General features: G+C 48.4%; 1 protein-coding gene and 1 pseudogene across 1 annotated transcript in view; both read right to left on the minus strand.

Annotated features, from left to right (window-relative positions):
• Positions 1 to 23,670, minus strand: part of LOC148481515 (pregnancy-specific glycoprotein 22-like) — a 1,044,890-nt gene that overhangs the window by 134,185 nt on the left and 887,035 nt on the right. The window contains exon 3 of the mRNA XM_088453299.1: positions 4,143 to 4,159. Within this exon, the coding sequence (XP_088309425.1) occupies positions 4,143 to 4,159 (17 nt within the window). The remainder of the gene's footprint in view (positions 1 to 4,142; positions 4,160 to 23,670) is intronic.
• On the minus strand, positions 18,476 to 19,346 carry LOC148481516 (uncharacterized; annotated as a pseudogene).

A 23,670-nucleotide genomic window follows, 5' to 3' on the forward strand; every position in this document is an offset into this window, starting at 1 on the left:
GCTCCCCTCACACACTACACTACCCCTAACCCTGCTCCTGCTCCCCGCACACACTACACTGTTCCCCTAACCATGCTCCCGCTCCATGCACACAAATCACTACCCCTAACCCTGCTGCCGCTCCCCACACACACTACACTACCCCTAACCCTGCTGCTGCTCCCTGCACACACTACACTACCCCAAACTGTGCTCCTGCTCCCCACACACACTACACTACCCCTAACCCTGCTGCCACTCCCCGCACACACTACACTACCCCTAACCCTGCTGCCACCCCCCGCACACACTAAACTACCCCTAACCCTGCTGCCACCCCCCATACACACTACACTATCCCTAACCCTGCTGCCTCTCACTGCATACACTACACTACCCCTAACCCTGCTGCCGCTCACTGCACACAATACAATACCCCTAACCCTGCTGCCACTCCCCATACACACTACACTACCCATAACCCTGCTCCTGCTCCCCGCGCAAACTACACTACCCCTAACCCTGCTGCCGCTCCCCGCACACACTACACTACCTCTAACTCTGCTTCTGCTCCCCACACACACTACACTACCCCTAACCCTTCTGCCACTCCCCGTACACACTACACTACCCCTAACCCTGCTGCCACTCCCCGCACACACTACAGTACCCCTAACCCTTCTCCCGCACACACTACACTACCCCTAACCCTGCTGCCATTCCCCGTACACACTACACTACCCCTAACCCTGCTGCCTCTCCCCGTACACCCTACACTACCCCTCACCCTGCTGCCACTCCCCGCACACCCTACACTACCCCTAATGCTAATGCTGATGCTGCTTCCCACATGCACTACATTACCCCTAACCCTGCTCCCACTCCCCATGCACACTACCCTACCCCTAACCATGCTCCTGCTCCCCGCACACAATACACTACCCCTAATCCTGCTGTCGCTCCCCTCACACACACTTCACAAACCCTAACCCTGATCCCACTTCCCGCACACACTAAACTACCCCTAACTCCGCTCCCGCTTCCCGCACACACTACACTACCCCTATACTTGCTGCCACTCCCCATACACACTACACTTCCCTAACCCTGCTCCCACTCCCCGCACAAACTAGACTTAATAACTGTGATGTGAATGAGCGTGATAAACGTTACACCATACCCGCAGAGTGCACGCTGGTAGCACAGGGAGATTTATGATGCAATTGAAAAGCGCTCTATAGCGTCTCAGACCAGCTCACTAATTATCTGTCTATTCAACCCCATTGAATTGCCGATGAGACGATGGCCTAATGAAAGTGACACGTTGAAAGATGATAAATGCTATAGTATACCTGCAATGAGATTAGGGTGACTAATACCTCTTTTCCACCAAAAACCCAGGTCCGACCTGGGTTTTTGGACATGGTTGCAACCCTGGTCAGACCCAGGTCAGACCCATTTACACTGCACCTTTGATCTGGGTTACTCCCAGGTCAGCCCTGTTCACACTGAACTCAGGTCTGCCCTGCTAAACCTGTGAGGTCATAAAAAGTGGGAGGTGAATGCTCCACAACCACCAATCCGCTCATTTTAGGCATGATCCAGGTCAGATAACCCGGGTTGCACCGTTTACACTGCACCATTACCTGGGTCCATCCTGGGTCCAACCCTGGTAGCTACCTGGGTTGGATTGCAGGGTCACTTGACCCAGGTTATTTTTCAGGGACCCTTTTACACTGAGCTGTGACCCGGGTAGACCCAGCAAAAACCCATGTTTTTGCTCTGGTGTAAAAGGGGTATAACAAGCATATTGCAGTGTTTCAAATAAATACACTGCAACAGTCAGATTAGATATCTTTTTAGTTTGACATTGAGAGTATCACAATAGGTGAGGAAATACAACTGATTGTACTCACAGCCTTTGAACAAGATCTAGTAAGGGTTGATAAATAACATAATTGTGACCAATATGATTGTAGATGATACAATTAAAACATATTAAGTCCTGACAATATAATAAAGGATATAATTATATACCAGTTTACCTTAAGTGCCAATTTAACCAATCAAGTGGACACTGTATATAATCATACTATGATATTATTATCTTATAAATTGTGATAATTAACAATTTCTAATGAGATAAATGAGTCACATTTGTGAATTATTATTTAGAGACTAATATATTGGGCTATGTAACAAGAGCTATAGTGCTTTGGGAACAGCAATTAACCAGGCTGCTGTTACATATTACAGTGTGGTATATAATTGAAAAGTGAGGAAGACACTGATTTAAATTGTGGAGATTACAACAATTGTGGAGAACACAGAGTTTTAGATCACATACACTATTTCTTTTTATTATATATAAAAATCCATAAATATTTTGCTGCTTTTTATTATTATTAATGAATAAAGGTTATATTTTTTGTTTTCTTTTGGTCACTGTAACATATGATTCAGATTATATTTAATCCGTGAGTGACCCATTGAAGGAATACTTTGTCTTTTTGTTTTAAATGAAGCCTAGCCTGTAGAATCCTTTGGGCGCTGCTCCTCCTGTTGGAAATGGAGTGACTATTAGGCCTATTCATCAACACTAAAATAACGTTTTTAAGGACATTTTCCTTAAATAACGTTATTTTGGTATTCATGTAGCCACATAGCACAGAAGATATCACAGATATCTCCTTGCTAAGTTCCCCTGCGTTAATTTCCACACTCCCCATACATTAGTACATTAGTACATTAGTATGGGGATGTGGAAATTGTGGTATTCATCAAATTCCGAAAATTATCAATTTTCGGAATTTGATGCAGTTACTATTCGCCAATGTGAGGTGGCGAATAGCAGGTGAAACTTAAGTGTATCCGCGTGTGCAGGTCCCCCGACGAGTCCCTCCGGCGCTCTGCTCCGTCCTCAGGCTCCGGAGGCTTGTCGGACATGTGTGCTCCCCAGCAGAGCACAAGAAAGTTTAGACAAAAAAAAAAGTTTTTTTTTTTTCTAATCTGTCATGTGGTCTGCTGGGAAACCACATGACAGACCAGCAGGACGGAGTCGGAGGCTGCTGCGCGGACAGGTAAGTCGGGGGGGGAGGTGAGCGGAGGGGGGAGGGGGTGGGGGGGTACACAAACTTAACGCATCTGAAGGCAGTGCTGCGCATGCACTGGTTTTACAGATGTAACAGCGCATGCGCAGCACTGTTTCCAGATGCGATAAGGTAGTGTAGGCAGGGAAAAGTATCTATTTCCCGAAAAGCTGTCATCGCAAAAGTGACAGCTTTTCGGAATAGATACTTATGGAGAGGTGGAATGATGAATTCCACCTATAATTAGGTAGAACTCCATGCGAGTTCTAAAGCTAATTATCTCCAGAGAATTTTTAGGTTTAATGAATAGGCCCATGAGGCAGTTATTGGAGATATCTGTTGTGGTCCCTCCATGGTACATTGGGAGGATCCTTAATATTTTCAGGGACCCCAAAAAATCTGTTTGTGGGGGATATCCTGCAAATATTACTTAATAGGCCCCTTAGTATAATAGAACCGGTATTAATGAATACTCTCCTGTCCAGTAACATGCAGCAGCGTTTTTCCCAGTTGTCCATAGTACGCTGCTGCCAGCAGAAGGCTACCGTGTAATGCACATTAGCAGCAGATTTATAATGTATACTGTTACTGGTGTAGATTGTAGTAACTCTCTTTAATATACTTCAGGTGCTACAGTCAGAGATACAGGAATCAGAGGCTGTGATGCAGGTGTATGACTTTAGCCGTCTCTGGCAGTATGATGTGATCGGGGAGGTGCGGCTGCAGCCGGGGACATGGATCTGCTGCATGTCACTGAGGAGTGGAAAGAGCTGGGAGCTGCAGCCAAATCAGAGGTGGGGGCACAGTGACACCGGGGCAGGGCCACATCCTGGGAATAATGTCATCACCTTCCAACAAATACACGTAACCAGATTTACCGTACTGACTTCTATTTATTGCTTAAACCTTATTACAGTATGAAGGACTCAGAGGCACGTGCTTCTCACTGTATTATACTCCTGTGACTCCTAAACTCATCGTTGTCATCCTTGAGGCCAAGAAACTTAAAAAAATGGACAATGTTGGCTCTTCAGGTGATATTTTAAAATAATATATAGGGACAGTTCGGAATATACGGTGGGGCTGATTCACTACCGTACGCAACTGTGATTGTGCACTCAATCGGCTGATTATTTCACACTGCGCATGCATATGCATCAAAGTGCGCAAACCACCTGCTGCGATCGGGACTGCGATCGCAGTGACTACACAGATCCATCACAGAGTGGTTGACAGGAAGTGCTGTTTGTGGGGGGTGGTCTGAGAAACGCAGGCATCCTAGTTGCTTTTGCACGCTGTTGCAGGGGCGTGCATAAATTAGCCAATCCAATGGCCTACGCAGTATGAGGCGTCATAGCGTGCATAGACGTTAGCAATTTCTTAGTAAGGTAAGAGCTTGTGCAAGTGTGTGTGAGGATGCGATGGTACTCGATTGTACCGATGGTTTTGCAGTCTTGCTAGACAGTACATATGTGTGTAAAGTAAAGTGGGCGTCCCTATGTAGTGCTGCGACGGGATATCGATTGCAATGGATTAGCATACTATCGCAGTTGAACTGCATGTGTAATCGCAATTGCATACGCAGTTGCGATCCTTAGTGAATCAGGACCACTGTACATTGTTTTGTTCCTTTGTTTGATGTTTGCAGTGGTTTGAACTAGTAGAAAACAATGTGATAGCTGCCACATAAAACAGTTAATGGCTACAACAAGTCAAATAAAGAGTCCAAGAAATAAAAAAAATGAAAACTAAGCTGCTCCAAACATTTTCCCATCCACATAAAATCCAATGCTGAGTGCACTGCATGCAGCTCTGACGTCATGTGGAGAGTAATGTGACGGAGGAGATATCTATCAACTGTCCCTACAATGTTTTTACTGAGCGTGACAGTCACCCAAAACCAGGACGGCCCACCAGAATCAGGACAGCTGACACAATGTCCTTCTTTCCTACCTGTTATTGCAGCTTCCACTTCCCTCTGCTGCTTCTGGTGGTTTAAGCTCAGTCAGGTTGGACTGGCCAACAGGGGTATAGGGGAAATCCCTGGGGAAATTATCGGACCCCCATAATTAACATCATGAATAGACCCCTAAGCCTCCAGCTCTCCAATTATGACTTGTTATATCTATAGCACCCACATGTAACAATTAGGCCTCCCTCCTATTTTCCTCAACCAGCCACAACTTTAAATTAGTAGTCACATTTCATAAATAGACCTGTTTATCCCCAACATGCCCCGACATTAAAATAATAGTATTCACAATAATACACTCCTTCCCCCTCCAAACAGCCCGGCAATAAATAAGTAGTATTCAGATTAAATAAATAGACCTATTTCTGACAATAAACAGCCCCACAATTAATTATATCCACAGCTTCCAAACCACTCAGCACTAAATAATTAGGCTCTTCAACGTTACTATGGCAATGTCTGCTGATTGGCAGCTGGACTCTTTAGCTAAGGGCTCATACACACTTAACGATATGCTCCCTGATCAATAGCGCTAAGTGTTTCCCCTGCGTTGCCAGACTCACTGTCATTATCGTCATTGAGCATACACACCGAATGATATCATTAACGATATCGTTCAGTGATGGCACCCTCCCTCATCCCCGTACTTGCAGAACCTGATGATATCATCCTCTTACCTTTATGTCTGTCTGTTACTACCCAGTTAGGTTCTATTAATGTTATTTCCTTTTGTAAAGCGCAAATGAATATGCTGTGCTATATAAGAAACTGTTAATAATAATAATAATATCGTCAGGTTGCGCTGCGAGTACGAGCGATGAAAGACATCATTAACAATCCGCGGGAGCGCGCATCGTTAATTATGTCTTGCATACAGAATGGACGATATTGAAAGCGATGAACGATAATGATATCGTTATCGTTCATATCGTCCAACTTATCGTCTAGTGTGTATGCGGCATAAGGTGCAGGAACCCACATGAGTCTCCATAATGGAAAATATATAAAAAAAGAAAAGAGCTGGGTACTGAGTTGGATAAAACAATAAATTAATACAAGTAAAAAATTATTTTATCAATGAGGGTGTGAACCACTAGAATATAATAAAATATATAGCACTTTGTTGCAGAGCACTGACTGCATACACTCATAATCATCAATATTACAGCTCTGGAAACAAAGTGTATCCATTTGTAATAGGCAGCATACATTCAGGGGATTCAATGAAATAAAAAACAGTAATTACACTGAATGGTACCACTGATATCAGAGGCCACATTAGGAATGTACCTCTATGCACCAGGTGATCGGTCTATACGGAGATTGGGGAACAAATAATGTCTTTGCAAACTGTAAGTGCTCCCCCTTATATAGCTGTTATATGTACCTTAGAAATCCAGGTGCAGAAGATATTTTGTCTTTCCCAGCGGTATCTGGTGACCCCTGTGCTCCATTTCTGCTCTCCTTTGTTGTAAAGACCACAATCTACAGCTGGCAATCTACATCAGCTGACAGAGATTCCCGCTCCCCCTGCAGCCTAGTGACCCCAGGGCACGGATTCATACACCCAGGGCCGGATTTCCCACTAGGCATCCTAGGCGCTCGCCTAGGGCCCGGCGGGACCCAAGGGGCCCGTGGACGGGCCCCTTTGCCCTTAGAAATCACCTGTCACAGGACTCCCAGAGGAGCACTTCGCGAGTACCGCGTGACGCCATGACGTCACGCGGTCCCGCCTCCTCACCCAGAGAGTCCCGCACGGCTGTCTGCATGGTGCTCTCTGGGAAAGAGAGACTGTGTGCACGAGGCAGCCTGCCTGCGCAAGAGGGAAGGGTCTGCGTGTGTGCACAAGGCACACAGTGACTCACCCGATCCACGGCCCGCCGCTGTGTCCCTCCTGTGGCGGATCCAGGGCCCCCGTAACACAAAAGGGGAAAACAAAGTTTTTTCTCCATAAGGGGGCGTGGCCACGGACCCACGATTAGGCCACGCCCCCTCGATCCAGACGGCTCTCTGCAGAGACAACTCTGCTCAGTCAGGAAGAGTCAGAGCCTGAGGAGCAAGTAGCAGCACACACTACTACACTGGCTGCCGTTGTTGGAGCAGCAGGACCCCAAACTCAAAGAAAAAGGAGCAGTCCAGCTGCCGAAATGAAGGTAAGTTGGAGGGTTGGCCGGGGAGCTGGTTGGTTGTTGAGGTTACTCGGGGCTGGAGGCTGGAATGACAGGGGTCTTCGAGGGGAGACAGGATGACGGGCCTGGAGGGGAGACAGGAGGCCGGAATGTTGTGGGGCTTTGAGGGACACGGGGCTAGAGACTGGAATGACAGGTGGCTGGAGGGGACACAGAGGGCTGAAGGTTATGACTAGAATAGAGGGCTGCAGGGGACCTGTGACGTCACACCCACGTGACCCGGCATGAAAGGGGGAGGGGCAGGGATGCTAACGGGGGACCAAAAGTGTCCCCTCGAGGGCTCGCTGCGCTCGCCACGCTTCGGGCACGGTGCCTCGCTACGCTCACCACAGATATTTATGCCCCCTCTGTGCCCTCCTGGATGGTAACGCAGGAGCAGTCCAGCCTCCTGCAGCGGTCACGTGGTTGATACGTCAGAGAGGTCCTTTAGCCACATCTAGCCAGGGCCGGCGCTAGGCTTTGCTGCGCCTAGCGCCGTCCTGTGTGGCCGCCCCTTCCCTCCTCCGCTCCCTCCCCCTGAAGCTTCATAAACACTTTAGCACCGGGAGGGAGGGTGGGCGTTTCCAGCGTCCGCCGGACACCATGGCGCTCCGGGCGACGGCCCGGCTTGCCTGGACCTAGAACCGCTACTGGATCTAGCATCAACCGAGGGCTGAAAGCTGAATGACAGGGGGCTTGAGGGGACACAGAGGACTGAAGGCTGGATTGATGAGGGAACAGGAGGCTGGAATGACAGGTGGCTGGAGGGGACACAGAGGGCTGACGGCTGGAAGAATGAGGGGCTGGAGGGGACACAGAGGGCTGAAAGCTGAATGACAGGGGGCTGGAGGGGACACAGAGGACTGAAGGCTGGAATGATGAGGGGACAGGAGGCTGGAATGACAGGGGGCTGGAGGGGACACAGAGGACTGAAGGCTGGAATGATGAGGGGACAGGAGGCTGGAATGACAGGTGGCTGGAAGGGACACAGAGGGCTGAAGGCTGGAATGATGAGGGGCTGGAGAGGACAGGTGGCTGGAGGGGAAACAGGGCTGAAGGCTGGAATGACAGGTGGTTGGAGGCTGGAATGATGGGGGGCTGGAGGGTACACAGAGGACTGGAGGCTGGAATGCCAGGGGACTGGAGGGGACATAGATAGGTGGAAGCTGGGGGGAACACGGGGCAGGAGGCTGGAGCGGACACAGGGGGCACATTTCAGGTTGAACTTCTGTTGTACGATGATGACATTGGTTATATTCCTACACAAACAGGCATCTTCCGGACCATGTGATATTCAACGTGAATAGTGACTACTGATTGAGGACACTGTCTGCCCACGGAGGATCAATTTCTTTAGAGGTTCCCCATTGCCGAGAAACCACCATATAGGTAAGGTGAGTTTTTATTTAGTACACACAAATACAGTACAGGTTGAGTCTCCGATATCCAAAATGCTTGGGACCAGGGGTATTTTGGATAATGGAATATTCCGTATTTTGGAATATTTGCATATCATAATGGAATATCTTGGGAATGGGACCCCAATATACACACATAATGCATTTATGTGTTATATACACCTTATACACACAGCCTGCTGGTCATTTTATACTATATTTTCAATAATTTTGTGGCTCAAACAAAGTTTGTGTACATACATAAAATTCAGTTATGTTTCATATACACCCTATACACACAGCTTGAAGGTAATTTTATACAATATTTGTAATAATTTCTGCCTTAGACAAAGTTTGTGTACATTGAACCATCAAAAATCAAAGGTTTAATTTTCTCAGTCATGCCAAAAAAAATCCGTATTTCGGAATATTCTGTATTTCGGAATATTTGGATATTGGAGACTCAACCTGTATTGATTTTTTTGTCCTGGGCTCTACTTGGTCTAGCCCGGCCCTGATATGACACACAAGGTCCCCCTCCTACAGGTGACTAAAAACGGACTAATGAGGAGTCTGAGGACCCAGGCGACACGTACCTCACTCCCTGGGCCCCCATTGGGATCTATGATGATGGATGGATCGCCGATGCGGTGGCAAGCACATCCTTGTCACCACTGCATATACACACACCGCCCACCCAAAAGTAAGAGTCTAGATCCGCCCCTGTCCCTCCCTGCTGGTGATCCATCATCCACCTGGCTAGCCCTGCCGCCGCCCACCAGTAGCAATCAGCAGCAGCAGTGCTGCACCCAACAAGGCCAGGCAGGTAGGGACCCTGATGAGCTTTCTTCCTGTCACCCTATTTTTCACCCTTTCCTCCCATTTCCTTCTTTCCCGTTTTCGCCTGTGACATTCCAAGTGGGGTCCAGAGACACCTACTGTAATGTATGCACAGGATTGTTTGAGGGAGGGGGTCCCAAACCGGTACCTTGCCTAGGGCCCCATGAGGTCTAAATCCGGCTCTGCATACACCTGCAGCTTAGCACCACGTGGCCAGTGCTTGGTGTCCCAATTATGTGTCACTCACGCTCGTTACATCACCAGAGACCACAAAGGAGCATAGCCGTCACCAGACACCGATTTCTACAGTATAACAGCTATGGGACAGATTCAGAGGTGTATGCTATGCCGATATTTACACAGCAGAACGATTATCGTATGCATATATTCACACAGCAGCTGTATACATATATATAGGCCCTATATACGGAGGCGCAGTTACAGAGTGCATAGATTTTATGTGGTTATTTGGGCCGCAATCTCCACATAGACCGGTCACCTAGTGCATATAAGTTTATTCCTATATTGGCTCCTTGATCTCCCATGCTGTAACACATGCTGATAATCACCCTGATGTATTACACTCATACACATGCTTCTCACACTACATCCTGCAAGGAAACCACTGATATATTGTACCCCATGCTGTGATATACAAACCCCTGAGATTATACAATTATAACCCTTTTACACTGGAGCTAAAACCCGGGTTATTGAAGGGTTAACCCGGGCAGCTCCTTGGTGTAAAAGGGGTGAGGGTTGGACTGCCGGGTCGAGTGACCCAGCAATCCAACCCAGGTAAATAGCAGGGTTTAACACGGGCGTAGCCTATGAAACCTTGCTGTGTGTACGGCGCACTCCGGGTCTTGATGACCTGGAGTGAGCCGCATGCCGGCCGATTGGTCCGGCTTCAGTGGCGCTTGGAGATGACGTCATCTCCAAGCGTCCACTTTCACGCCGGAAAAGCCGGGTCTATGCAGACCCGACTGCGGTGTGAGCGGCGCCGACTCGGGAATATCCTGAGTCGGCGCCAGCTAAATTCCGGGTCTGATCCGTATAGGAACCCTGTTCCAACTCCGGGTCAGACCCAGAATTTTGGTGGACAAGGGGTATAACAGTGTAAGAGTGATACAGATTGTTGGTCATTCCTGCAGAAGATACGTTTTATGTGACCATAAATCAGGAATTATTCATGTAAAGTGACTGTATGATATTTCATACATTTCTATTTTCTAAATACCTGAAAGACTTATGCAGATATTGCACTTCTGTCCACGGTAATAGGGGCTTGATATACATCATCTATGAATAATTGGATCAGTATCTTCTGATTTTCCCATTACTTATATGTCTGTGCCATTATCTATGTATTATATCACATAGATCACCATATATGAATTCCCCCAACATAGCGCTCTGCATTTGAAGAATAAAAAGAGAGAGATTATCTTATTAGAGAGAGTAGGACAGACCCTTCTTTTCCTATCGCTCCCAGAACAATTTTTTGACCTAATGCTGCTTATTAATTAAATACCTAATAAATGTACATTTTTAACTGATCAATTTATCATCATCATCATTTTACCTGCACTCTTGTCAGAAACCCCCTCTCAGCATATTAGATGTGCCTAGTCTCTTATATTAGACCATTCTGAATTCATAAAACATTACCATTCTTGGTGCCTCTATAATAGCCCCCCCCCCCCCCCCCCCCCGCTGCTTTCACTGTATAATTAATTTGCAGCTGCTTCTAAGCTTTAATATCCTACTACACTTTATAATTGGTGGGTCTCTGTACAATCATATCCAGCCCTCTCACCTCCCTAATTCCACTTCACCTGTGTTGTTACTTACTAGATGAAAGCACAAAGGCACCCTGACCTCAATTACAGTATTGCCTTCTTCTACCCGGCAGACTGGTCCAGGGGACCTGTCTTCTGTTGTATTATTATAATGGTGAATTAGTTACCATGCAGGTACCATATAACCTTATGTACATTTTGACCTATGTTCCATTTCTGCAGTTATAAATAGATTTACAAAAAAACTTGAAATAATGCAAAAATAATGTGTAATTGACTTAATCTTCAAAATACACTAAATAAAAGTCTATTCCACAAACTCCTCTACCTCTCCATGAAACACAGATCCTCACTAGTAGTATATATGTGTTATAGTGTATATGAGAGAGCAGCAAGCTGGTCACATGACAGGATTCCCATCCTGGCCTCATGCACCTGTAGTCATGGCAACAGCATTGTTTACTTTCAAAGTTGTGAGCGGCAGTTACATCTTCCAACTGACGTTTTTGGAGAAGACGGAGCCCAGTGAGCAGTAGCAGCAGCCAGCACAGGAGTCAGTGACAATGGCCGGAAGGAAGAGGAGCAGGAAGATGAACAACAGAGAGACAGCACCAGAGCCAGCCAGGAAGGGAGCATCTGAGCTGGAAAGGAAGATACCAGGCCCTGAAGATTATCAAGAGAAGAGGAGCGGGAAGAGGAGCCGGAAGAGAAAATGGCGACAACAGGAATCCCTGGTAGAGAAGAGGAAGACATCGGGCAGCAAGGAGAAAGCATTACATGGAGACCAGCAGAGACCAGGTAGAGAGGGGAAGGAGGGTACATCAGGGAATACACCCATTAGTATGGGGCAGATGTAGGGCCCCAGCAGTATCAGAGACACTAAATGTAGTTGGATATTCATCTAATTTACTTTATAATGTTACACTGGCAAAGTGTTTAATAGAAAATGTTACTATATAAACAATAATAAGGGGTTTCATGATGCTGCATGTGATGAGCTGCTTATTACAGTTATTCAGATACAGATATTAATAAAAGGAAAATCTCCCCTCTTCTAGCCGGTCCCTTTACGGGGGCACAGTAACATGAGCATTACTCTGTATCCTCTGCCACCAGCTGTCACACACATGTTATACACACACTATGCTATATCCATGGGCTCAGGGCTGCTGGCTCATAGGCTTATAGAGACAGAACCTCCCCCAAGCATTCACATTAATGGGCACCGGGGGAATTAGCTGGCAAGGTTTGGCTTATATATGGGAAAATGGGGCACAAGGGAAAATGTGACCCCAACATTACATAATACACAATAGGCGTTACTGCACGTCACCCATCTATCTGCAGTGCCTGAGCTGTGTGATACCTGGTGGGAAAGGATAAAGAGCAATTCCCATATTACTGTGACTCCATGTAGGGACTGGCCAGATACATTTCCTCTATTTAAATGAAATACAGCTTGGAGTGTAAATAGGTGAGCGCAGTGCATGTATGAGATTGGAAAACTAGAGTTTGCAACGTTTTAGTGCTTTAATGCGCTTTTGTCAAGCAATACAATTGTATTGCTTGACAAATGCGCATTAAAGCGCTGAAACATTGCAAACTGTAGTTTCTTGAATCTTTATTCCATAAGCCCAGAGCGCTGCAGTCTCCTATCACTATTTCTCTACTTACGGGTCAGTCGACAGTTGTCTCTTATGGAGGGCACCCAGCAGGGTTTATTTGAGTACAAATGAGTGCTACACATAATTACTATACACAGTATATGGACTATGGGCCTGACTCAGAGATGGACACATTGCGGATATGAACACGGTTATAGATTATCGGTAGCCTGTACATGTGTATATGTCACCCTGCGCATGCGTCAAGTTTATTTATTGATGTCGCTCGCAGTGAAGATTTATCCGTGAAGTGAGTGACAGGCAGGGACCATTTGTGGGTGGTAACAGGGAGGTAATGACTTAAATGCTGATGTCTCATGACCAGTGGCGGATCTTGCCTAGGGGCTGTGAGGCTACAGCCCCCCCAGTAATATCCGCCACTTCAGTATAAAGTCAGTGCAGTCCGTGACTGCATTCTCTACACTACTGTGACTGGCAGTGGCTTCCTATTGGAGGAGCCACCTGCCAGTCAGATATACAACAGGCAGTCTCAGGGGGAGGTGTCTCCTCCCCCTGGGGCTGCCAGTCCCGGCTGCTATTAGCAGAGAGCGGCTTCCAGTATGAAGCCACTACTCTGCCTTTACACCAGCCCTAACCGGCTCCTAGGGGCTGCAGACAATGCAGCCCTTTGGAAGCTGGTGACATGCACATGTGCACGCGCAGCTCCCAGCCGCTAGTGTGCATGCGCCGGTCCCAGCACTTGACAGATTGATGCCGGGACCCGCAGGTAGAGGTGAGTGACGCTCGTTTCCAGTGGTGGCAGCCCCCCTCATCTAAGAGGGTAAGAGCCGCCGCTGCTCATGACCGTATTCTGGGTGAGTCTCTGCCTGTGATTGCGATCCTGTACGCAGTAAAAGTGGTTCCGACGTCTCAGTTCCAGCGGGCATTTTACATGACCGTAGGGTTACTCAGGAGGCCGATGCTGCGTCTTTATACGCAGCTGCTTGGATTTGCGAAACCGCCAGTGTTCATCTCAGTACAAATCCCGGTGCCTGCACATCTCCATATTTCCGCACAGCTGCTCCGTACAAAATGGCAGCGGCGGTGGTGACATTAGCGTTCATCTCTGACTCGTGCCCTATATTACTGAGATTAATATCAGTCATGTTATAAGACTGGTGCCGCCATTATATATAACATTGTATGTGAGTAACAATTTCTCCTGCGTTATCCTTTGGGTACAATATGATATATTCTATGAATAACAGTAACAGTAATATTAGGTTATCTTATAAGATATGTGTTGGATAATTTGGGAACTTGGTAATAAAATGTATATAGATGTGTTATATACAAATAGCTAGTCCTCCTTATATCTGGTCTCTGTTAGTGTCTCTCTGTGGGTTATGTGTCCCTAATAATAAGGCAGCAGTTACAGTATATGTAATTAAGGTTTTTTATTATTATTATTATTATTATTATTCAGGCTTCTGATCTTTTTTAATGTCTTAAAAGGTGACGATGGAAAGAGAAGAAAGGAAGACAAGAAGAGGAGATGGAGACATGAGGGATCTATTATATTCCCGAAGAGAAAGAGAGCGTCGGACGAGGCTGAAACGTTGGCGGATGATCAGCCAATGCCAGGTAGGGAGGGGAAGGCGGTTTTCATCAGGAAAGGTTCTTTTTATTTTTTACATTGACAAAGACTTAGGGCGGGACGCATGACCAGCGCCGCAAAGGGCTGCTCTCTCGGTAAGAATGGCCTTTTGCGATGGAGGGACTTCCGGGTCTATGACCCAGAAACTTTCCGGCGTCCTTCTGTGCATGCCGCAGGGGGTGCTGGGAGGGATCCAATCAGATCTTATAGCACTCTGCAGAAAGAAGCCCATAGGCTTTTATGGGTAACGCCATCAAGAAGATGCCGTTACCCATCGCAACCAAGCCCCGGAGTGCATCTCATTCGGGGCTTGGTGTACATGAGAAATGCGGTCAAACCTCCATTTTCAGGGTTTGACAGCATTTTTCATCCCGCCCTTATAATGAAAATATTACTATATAAACAATACGGAGGGATTTCCCCATGTTCCTTGTATCTGTATGTGCTTACTACAGTTATTCAGATGAAAATGTTTAAATAAAAAAAAAATGATTAGTACAAATATCATTTATGGAGACAGGGACATGTACTGTACAATGGTTTTGAAAAATCCCACTGCAATGGGTTCTAAACCAGCCACTTAGTAAATCTGGGGTTTATATTATTCTACTGGGAAAAATATTGATGTTCATTCAAAGTCCTACTCTAAAGTGTGGCTTCTCAGTGTTTTTGCGCTTAGTAAATCAGCAGGATGCAATCCCAATGGGAAACCGCAGCCAAACCAAAGGCTGTTCAAACCCGTAGTAAATTTTCCCCTTAATGTGCTTATGGTTTTTGTTTTTATTTTTCTGGATCTATAGTACATACTGTACTTTACTTGGTACAACTTTAAATATTTAACTATATTTAAACTAAAGGAATTGATGTCAACATATTTTTCTCAAGTGGGAATATAGATGCAAACAGTTTCAGACTCTTTTTGATAGGTTATAAAAACTCTACATTCTGTAATAATAAGTAGTAAAAAAAAAAGTTGTGTTTTATATCAAGAGCTGAACTGAGACATGAAGGGCCCATTCGTGGAATGTAATGGTTGGTGCCCATTTCAGCTTCATGCCACTTTAGGGGTACGGGCAGACCCTGGCGGTGATATGATTTGTCCTACAACTACAGGATCAGCCCAAAGAGGAATTGGCTAATGCAGTATAAAAAACAAAAACATCTCCTTGTTCACCAGTAATAATAGGGCTTTTGGTGCTTTGATAATTTGCATGAGGATCCCTGACTGCTAGTTCCTTAAAACCAATTAATGCATGTGATTATGGAGTAAAAGCTTGATGTTTAGGATCCATACTATTGGAACAATCATCTATACAGTTGCTCAACAAAAATACTAAAGTCCCAAGATTGTGCTCACCTGCCATCCTCACATTCATTTACGTGGTCCTGGACACGGTTGTGCCTCCGGTAGTCCATAACGCTTCAGGTCAGCAGCCCCAGAACTTCTTGGACTTCAGTAAAAGTATAAGATATGTAAGGGATGAAGAGGTGAGAACTAGAAGAAAAAGGAGGAGGCAGGACAAAGTACAGGGCAGTATCTAAAGTTTGAGGGGCCCAGAGGAAATGCTGGTGGTGGGGGACAATTATTGCTGCTGACAGGGGAAGGGCAGAGAGGCTGCCAATGAAAGGTGAGGGGTAGTGGAGCTGCTGCCGAAAGGGAAGTGCAGAGGGGCTGCTGCTGACAGGGAAAGGGCACAGAGTCAAGTCTGGTGCAGACAGGTGAAGCGTGTAGAGTCTGGTGCAGACAGGGGAGGAGCAGAGAGTCTGATACAGACAGGGGAAGGGCGTAGAGTCTGGTGCAGACAGAGGAGGAGCAGAGAGTCTGGTGCAGACAGAGGAGGAGCAGAGAGGCTGGTGCAGACAGGGGAGGAGCAGAGAGTCTGGTGCAGACAGGGGAGGAGCAGAGAGTCTGACACAGACAGAGGAAGGGCGTAGTCTGGTGCAGACAGAGGAGGAGCAGAGAGTCTGGTGCAGACAGAGGAGGAGCAGAGAGTCTGGTGCAGACAGAGGAGGAGCAGAGAGTCTGGTGCAGACAGAGGAGGAGCAGAGAGTCTGGTGCAGACAGAGTAGGAGCAGAGAGTCTGGCACAGACAGGGGAGGAGCAGAGAGTCTGGTGCAGACAGGGGAGGAGCAGAGAGTCTGGTGCAGACAGGGGAGAAATAGAGAGTCTGGCACTGACAAGGGAGGAGCAGAGAGTCTGGTGCAGACAGGGGAGGAGCAGAGAGTCTGATCGAATCCCTCCCAGCATGCCCCACGGCCGACGCGTCACTCTGCACATGGTCAGATGGACTCCTGGGTCATAAACCCAGATGTCCACGGCACAGCGCACATCGCAAAAAACAGCCTTTATCGGAAGAGTTGTCCTTTGCGCTACTGATCGCATATGTTAGTGCATATGCGATCAGTTGGAAATGCAAAGCATGGCAGGATGTACTCCGCAAGGTTAGTACATCCCGCCTTATATCATCACACACACTCTCTCTCTCTCAGCTCCTCACCAATGCCGTCACACCAGAACACACTGAGGCACTGCTGGGTCTGTCATACAGTGCACATGCAGTGAGTGCCTGACAGTGACACTGTGACACTGACTGCTCAGTTACCATAAACGCCCTATCGGTATATGTGAACACAAATCCAAACCAGTACAGCTTAACCAACCTTACATAACTTATCTAAAATAAAGACACAGACAACTTTATTGCTATAAAAATAAGATCAGCCTTTATTTTAAATACAAAAAACGACTGGTGACGGAAAGAAAGAGCGTCATAAGCCAATGGTCCAAATTCACTTTAAGCAATTTCCACTATCCTCCACCATACTTGCAGGGCCAATTGCCCTTTAAGCAAGTAATCTTTAAGGTCTCCAAATCAGGCACCAATACACTCATAAAAAGGCCCGGCCAGTAAGCCAGTGCAGCTGACCCCAGAAGGTTAACGTCAACAGTGTATTGATGCCGATTGCACCCCAAAATAAATTGCAGTGAACCTAACCCTTTACCTGACGCTCCTTCCAGCCACGCCCGACGACACCTCTTAAAGACGGGCCCGCCATCAGTCTAAACTAAACTACCTAATCCCCTAAAGATACTTTCCAAGAACAGCGACGTCCCCTCTTCAGTAAGGTGAACTCCATCCGAACGGAACAGGTGAGAATCTCTAAAGCGTATCAAAGGATGATTTATCACCAGGCCACCTAAAGCTACCACTCTTTTTGCCACTAGGGAATTAACCTTGCGTCTTGCCTTGTCGACTAACACCCCAGGCCTCGCGCTCCTCCAACACTGCCTGGGAATGATAGCCAACCAAACCAGATTACACCATGGCCACCAGGAACAAATGGTCTCAAGATCCTTAACTACCTTGTACCTCAAATCTAAGGATGACTGAGACCCCAGATCATTGCCCCCCAAATGCAAGACTAGAACACCAGGAGCCCCAAAACACGACGCCATCTCTAACAGCAAACCTAGCAGCGCGTCCCAGCGCATACCTCTCCTGCCTAACCAGCGAATGCTGTCTACTGCTACAAATGACTGAGGGTCACACGCCAAGGGCGATGTAGCTGCCCAATGGATAAATGAGTGACCCACGACCCATATGGGTCGAGGGTCCAAATTAGCTCCTGCAAGAAAAAACACAATGTAACAAGGTTACCAAATGGAAGCCAAAACTTAGCACAAACGAAATGTCGGCATCAAAAGAGAGAAAGAAAGGTAGAGAAGATAAAAGACAGGGGGGAGGAGGAGGGGGAGCAAAGGGGGAAAAAAACCTAACTTGGCCCAAGGTGAAAACCTGAAAAAACCTGCCCGGATAACAATAGCCAATCAGTTTTCGTGGTTCAGGGCAAAAACAGGGCAAAATCCCTCAGGGCCCCCACCGATAACGGTGACGAGCGGTAACAGAAAAATTCCACGTTATAATAATACAATAGTAAGACAATATACAATGCAGAAGCAAACATATCAGTGCCGAACATAGCGTTTATAAGCGTTCGATTTCCATCGCCCTAGCACTTTAATTTCTGAAACCGACCATCCAGCACGGGCTGCGGCTGTAGCCGCCCCGATCCGAAAGGAATGGGAACCGTATACCCCTTGAGGCAAGCCGAGGTACTGGGTACACCGCTGAAGGACAGATCGGAATTGATACATGGTCAAGGGGGAACCATCACCATGGATCAACCACGCACCTGGCAAGTTGGGCCGAAGGCGCAAATACTGTCTGGCCAGCGCAACTGGGCAAACACATGCATCCGAACATGCCGCCAAATACACCCAGCGACCTCTACCCAACTGATCTGTTTTGGATCGCTGCAGCTTACACATCAGAGACCGGGCGACGATAATGTGTGAATAAAGTAAAGCAGGAGGGGCCCGATGAGAAGCAGCTACCAACTAGCTGATGTGAAAAGCCCGTGAAAGGCCATCGCAAAAGCGAGCCGGAAAAGTATCGTTTCATAAGGGGACGTGCAAACATCAGACAATACAATCACAAACTAAAAAAAAGTAACGAAAAAGTAACTGGTCTTCTGGGGTCATCCTGAACCGGGGCCATTCTAGCCCAACCTTTAACAGCCCTTTGTACTAAGAATCCCTTGGTAAAATCCCGACGCCCATGCAAGCGCAAGAAAAACGAAACGCCGCAAATGATTCTCGCCACCACCGCCCTGGACTTACCAGCAGAATATAGACCCCATATAAAAGATAAAAAGACTTGGTAAATCCGCTTACCTCCGTCACGCTTGCGGGAGAAAAAGGACTCCCACTGGTTCCAGGCAGACTGGTAGGACCTCAACGTGCTGGGGGCGAGCGAGTGCCGCACTAACCCCTCCATTCCGGACAAATAACCTGCCAACAATGAGGGGGGCAGATATCACCAATCGCTGCCGCAGAAGGTGCAAGTTCCCTAAATCTAACCCATTGAAAGCGGGATAGCGCATCTGCAATGGAATTGTTTACGCCGGGAACATGCCTTGCTTCGAAGTGAACATTACATGCCAGACAGCGCAAAACAAGCTGTGCAAGGAGCCTGAGAACCGTCAAGGATGTAGACTTCTGCCGGTTAATACCATAAACTACCCCCAAGTTGTCGCACTAAAATATGACATGCCGGTTACGGAGCCGATCACCCCACAACTCCAGGGCAACAACTATGGGAAACAGCTCGAGTAAAAGAAGATTCTTGGTCAGCCCCCCGGCAACCCAAGATGAAGGCCACTGGGAAGCGGACCAAGAGTCCTCCAGGTAGGCTCCAAAACCAGTAGCACCGGCTGCATCCGTGAAAAGCTGCAGCTGTGCACTGGCAGCTGGGGGATGCAACCAAAAACTAATGCCATTGTATGTTTCCAAAAAAAAAAAACATCCCAAACTCGAAGATCTCTCCTAATTTCGGAAGACAATCGTATGAAATGATGGGGTCGGCGTGTTCCTGTGGTCGCTCTCTCTAATTTACGACAGAAAACCCGCCCCATGGGGATTACCCTGCATGCAAAATTGAAGAGCCCTAGTAACGATTGCCCTTGCCTCAAGGTAATCCTACCTAGTGACAATGCAAGCGTAATGGCGTCACGAAGCTTCGCTATCTTCTCTGCAGGCAAACGGCAACAACCGGCAGCCGTATCGATCTCGATACCAAGGTACGATAGACGAGTGCAAGGCCCCTCCGTTTTATTGGAAGCAATTGGGACCCCGAACTCACTAAACAAAGCCTGCAGAGAAAACATAAGCTCCGCACAATGAGGGGAACCAGCCGGCCCAACACATAGGAAGTCATCGAGGTAGTGGGCCACCCCGGACTCCCCAGTGCCCACGCAAACACACCAATGCAGGAAAGAACTAAAAGCTTCAAAATAAGAACACGACACAGAGCATCCCATGGGGAGACACTTGTCGAAGTAAAAGCCGTCCTCTAACCTAAAGCCCATGAACCGAAACGAGTCGGGGTGCAAAGGCAATAGGCGAAAGGCAGACTCCACATCGACCTTACCCAACAAGGCCCCCGTACCCTCCAATTTCACTAAACTAAGGGCATCTTCGAATGACTGATAACAAACCCGAGCTAACAATTCGGGTAGGGCATCGTTCACCGACCCCCCAGCTGGAAAGGATAGATGTTGTATCAACCTGAACTTCCCGGGGGCCTTCTTGGGCACCACTCCCAATGGAGAGAGAACTAAATTGAGCAAAGGACGGGCAGCAAAAGGCCCAGCCATGCGCCCCAGCTGCACCTCCTTGGCCACTTTGTCTTTCAGAATACCCGGCAATAGGTAAGCTGAACGTAAGTTTTTGGGTTCCCCTAACAGCACATTACCCACCACCGGGAGCTGAAACCCCTCGGTGAAGCCATCAAGCAAAAACAACGCCGTCTCGCGCAATGGGTACCTAAACAACCACTTACGGATTGCCTCCACGCGGACTGGCGATGGAGCTCTATGGAGCGGCACCGGACCCAGTAGGTCTGGAGCCAGCGGAAGAAGCAGGGGCAGGCAATCTGGGGCATTCCTTGGCTGGATGGGGGGCACCGCAACGCAAACAGTGGTGTCGAAAATGACACCGGGCTCCCGCTGCACTATTGCCGTTGTTAAAAGCAAAACAACGGCCTTTGGCAGCCAGAACCTTAGAGAAACGACTCTGGGCGTTTCCCTGGCCGCCGGACTTCCGTCCGGAACATACCTCAGTGGTCAGAGGAGCGGGCTGTGTTACCTCCAACCAGACTTCCACGTCCCTCCACCCCAAATCCATAATTTTTACGCCTGACTGTTTGCGGCGAAACTCCTCGTCGTACTGTCGCCATACAGGGCCGCGTGACGTACGGAAAAGCCCCTGAATCAGGTGAAGGTATCGTATCACGTTCATGGCCTCTTCCGGACGGGTTTTAAGGTAACAGCCCGCAAAAACATAAAAGCCACTGAGCCAATTTATATAAGAACGATGGACATCCTCCCCGATGCCCCCTTTCTTTTTTGCAGCGGCTAAAGCTTTGCGAGATTTGGACGTAAGAGCAAACACGTCAACGTACTTGCCCTTATTAATTTTCTCACGCATACGCGGCCTTAGCCCACGGAGAATTGCCGTATTAGCACAGCGGACGACGTCCCCTGGGCTAATATCCGATTCCCCGCTTTCACTGGAGGACCGACGACGCCGACGGCGGCGACGCGACCATCTAGATGCACGTGAGCGACGCGGCCGCTTGGCTTTACGACGGTGATGCCTACGACTTCCGCTAGAAGTGGATGTATCACTAGATTCTGAGCTAACTAGCCCCTCACTCCACTCACTATCCGACTCACCCGAAGTGGACGCCCCTTCATCCTGTGGGGTGTCATTGGATCTGTGACCCTCGGCCAATGAACCTGATGCAGAAACGCCGGACTGCCCAGGAACGACCGGATCCGCCACCCGAAATGACTTCCGGGAATTATAAGATGCGGATTCCTCCACACCTCTTCCGGAGAGACCTGCAACAACAGAGGAGGAGGCCAGCGACAACGTGTTCACATTCCCTTCATTCCCACCCCGTGTGGCGGGACCAGACCTTGAGGGCCTGGTACCAACCGGCAAGGAAGAGAGAGACGGAGGAGACAGAGGAGAAGGAGAAACGGTGGTTGTCACAGGTGCAGGTAGGCTACACATCGCGGACAACTGCGCAACAAGTGGCGTCAATTGCTGTAACACAGGAGTCTGATCCCCTCCGCCGGACCCGTTCACATTATGTAATAGAGGCGTAAGTGCGCCTACCAGAGCCACCAACACTCCTGTCAGTGCACCTAACTCTGGGGAGGGCGTAGGAGCAGGGGTACTAATGGCCTGAGGGGCACTTGTGCGGCTGGCAGCATAGGGACAGGAGGACCCCCAATCCCTTAAACCATGCACGCGCGTATTAACCTGCCTATCACCCCGCCTGGCATATGGTCGTTGCGGGAACACAGCACCTTCCTCACCCTAACTGGATCCTGAAGGATCAGGAGATCCTCCTAATTCTGACCCTGACCTCTGTAAGCCAAAATGGCCGCCGCCCTCTGCCTCTAAAATGGCGCCGGCGTCCCTAGAGGACCCGGCCGCCAAACTGCTGCCTTGATGGGGCCGTTCATATGCCCGCGGGCGCACACCCGCGGGCTGCCGGGACCCCTTATTATTGGCGCTAGCGCCGCGCTACTGGGTGGGGAGGCTGGAGCCCACCGGCGGCCGCCCCGACCACGTGGTACAGCAGCGGTGCTCCCGCTGCTATCGGGGGAGGAAGCGGGAGCCCGCCGGCGCCTACCCCGCCTGCGGACAGCTTGAATAGAGCTGCCGCTATCGCTGGGAGAGGACGCCAGCGTGCGCCCACGCCCCCGCTGGCCCTGAACCCCGGAGCCATCCACAGACTCCGGAGCTGGAGCTGCGGTGACTGGTGATGGAGGGGGAGCATCTGCGGCGGGGGGGAGGCCAAAAGACACCCTCAGCTCCCTCTCCCCGGCCAGACAAGAGGAGGCCCACCTGCGCGTGAGAGTCCCTAGGGACTCTACATAACGCGCTGGTATAGGAGCAGAGCGCCGAGGACTGGACATCTCAGCAAGCACTAAGGTGAGGAGGTGGGGGGGGGTTTGAATTTTATTACTATACTACTGCGGGCAGCACACTTAGGATAGAGAGAGGGAAAGGCAGAGCAGAAAAGGCAGAATAGAGAAAGTAAGAAAGTAGGAAGATAAAGTATAAAGAAAGGCTTTATCACAGCCCAAATATCCTGTACTTGCCTGAAAGTCCAAGAAAAAGAAGAGGCAGAGCCCTGCCTAACACTGAACTAAATCACTAAACTCCTCCCACCAGTATGACCTACACTATCCTAATAGGCTGACAAAAACTTACCAAATTTAACCCTATCAATACCACTATACTGATTCCTATCTGTGCACTCAAATCCCTAGGGGTTTAAGCTACGTTCCTGTACATAAAGTACTCTCTCTCCTCAATAGCTGCAGCAGCCAGACACCCCAGAATCCAACCAGTGTTCACCTAGAGCAGCACCAGTGGCAGTGAGCCAGGGGTGGGACTGTTAATTGGTGCTTCTGCTAATTGGCTGACCAGAGGACCTGATTCAGACCCACTCGCTGTATGCGTTCGCTTGCTCAATGCGTATACAAATTTGGGAAGGCAGGCGATCGCACGCCAAGGCATTA

Source organism: Taudactylus pleione, unplaced genomic scaffold (assembly GCF_031769625.1).
Source record: "Taudactylus pleione unplaced genomic scaffold, aTauple2 ptg000578l, whole genome shotgun sequence".
Lineage (NCBI taxonomy): Eukaryota > Metazoa > Chordata > Amphibia > Anura > Myobatrachidae > Taudactylus > Taudactylus pleione.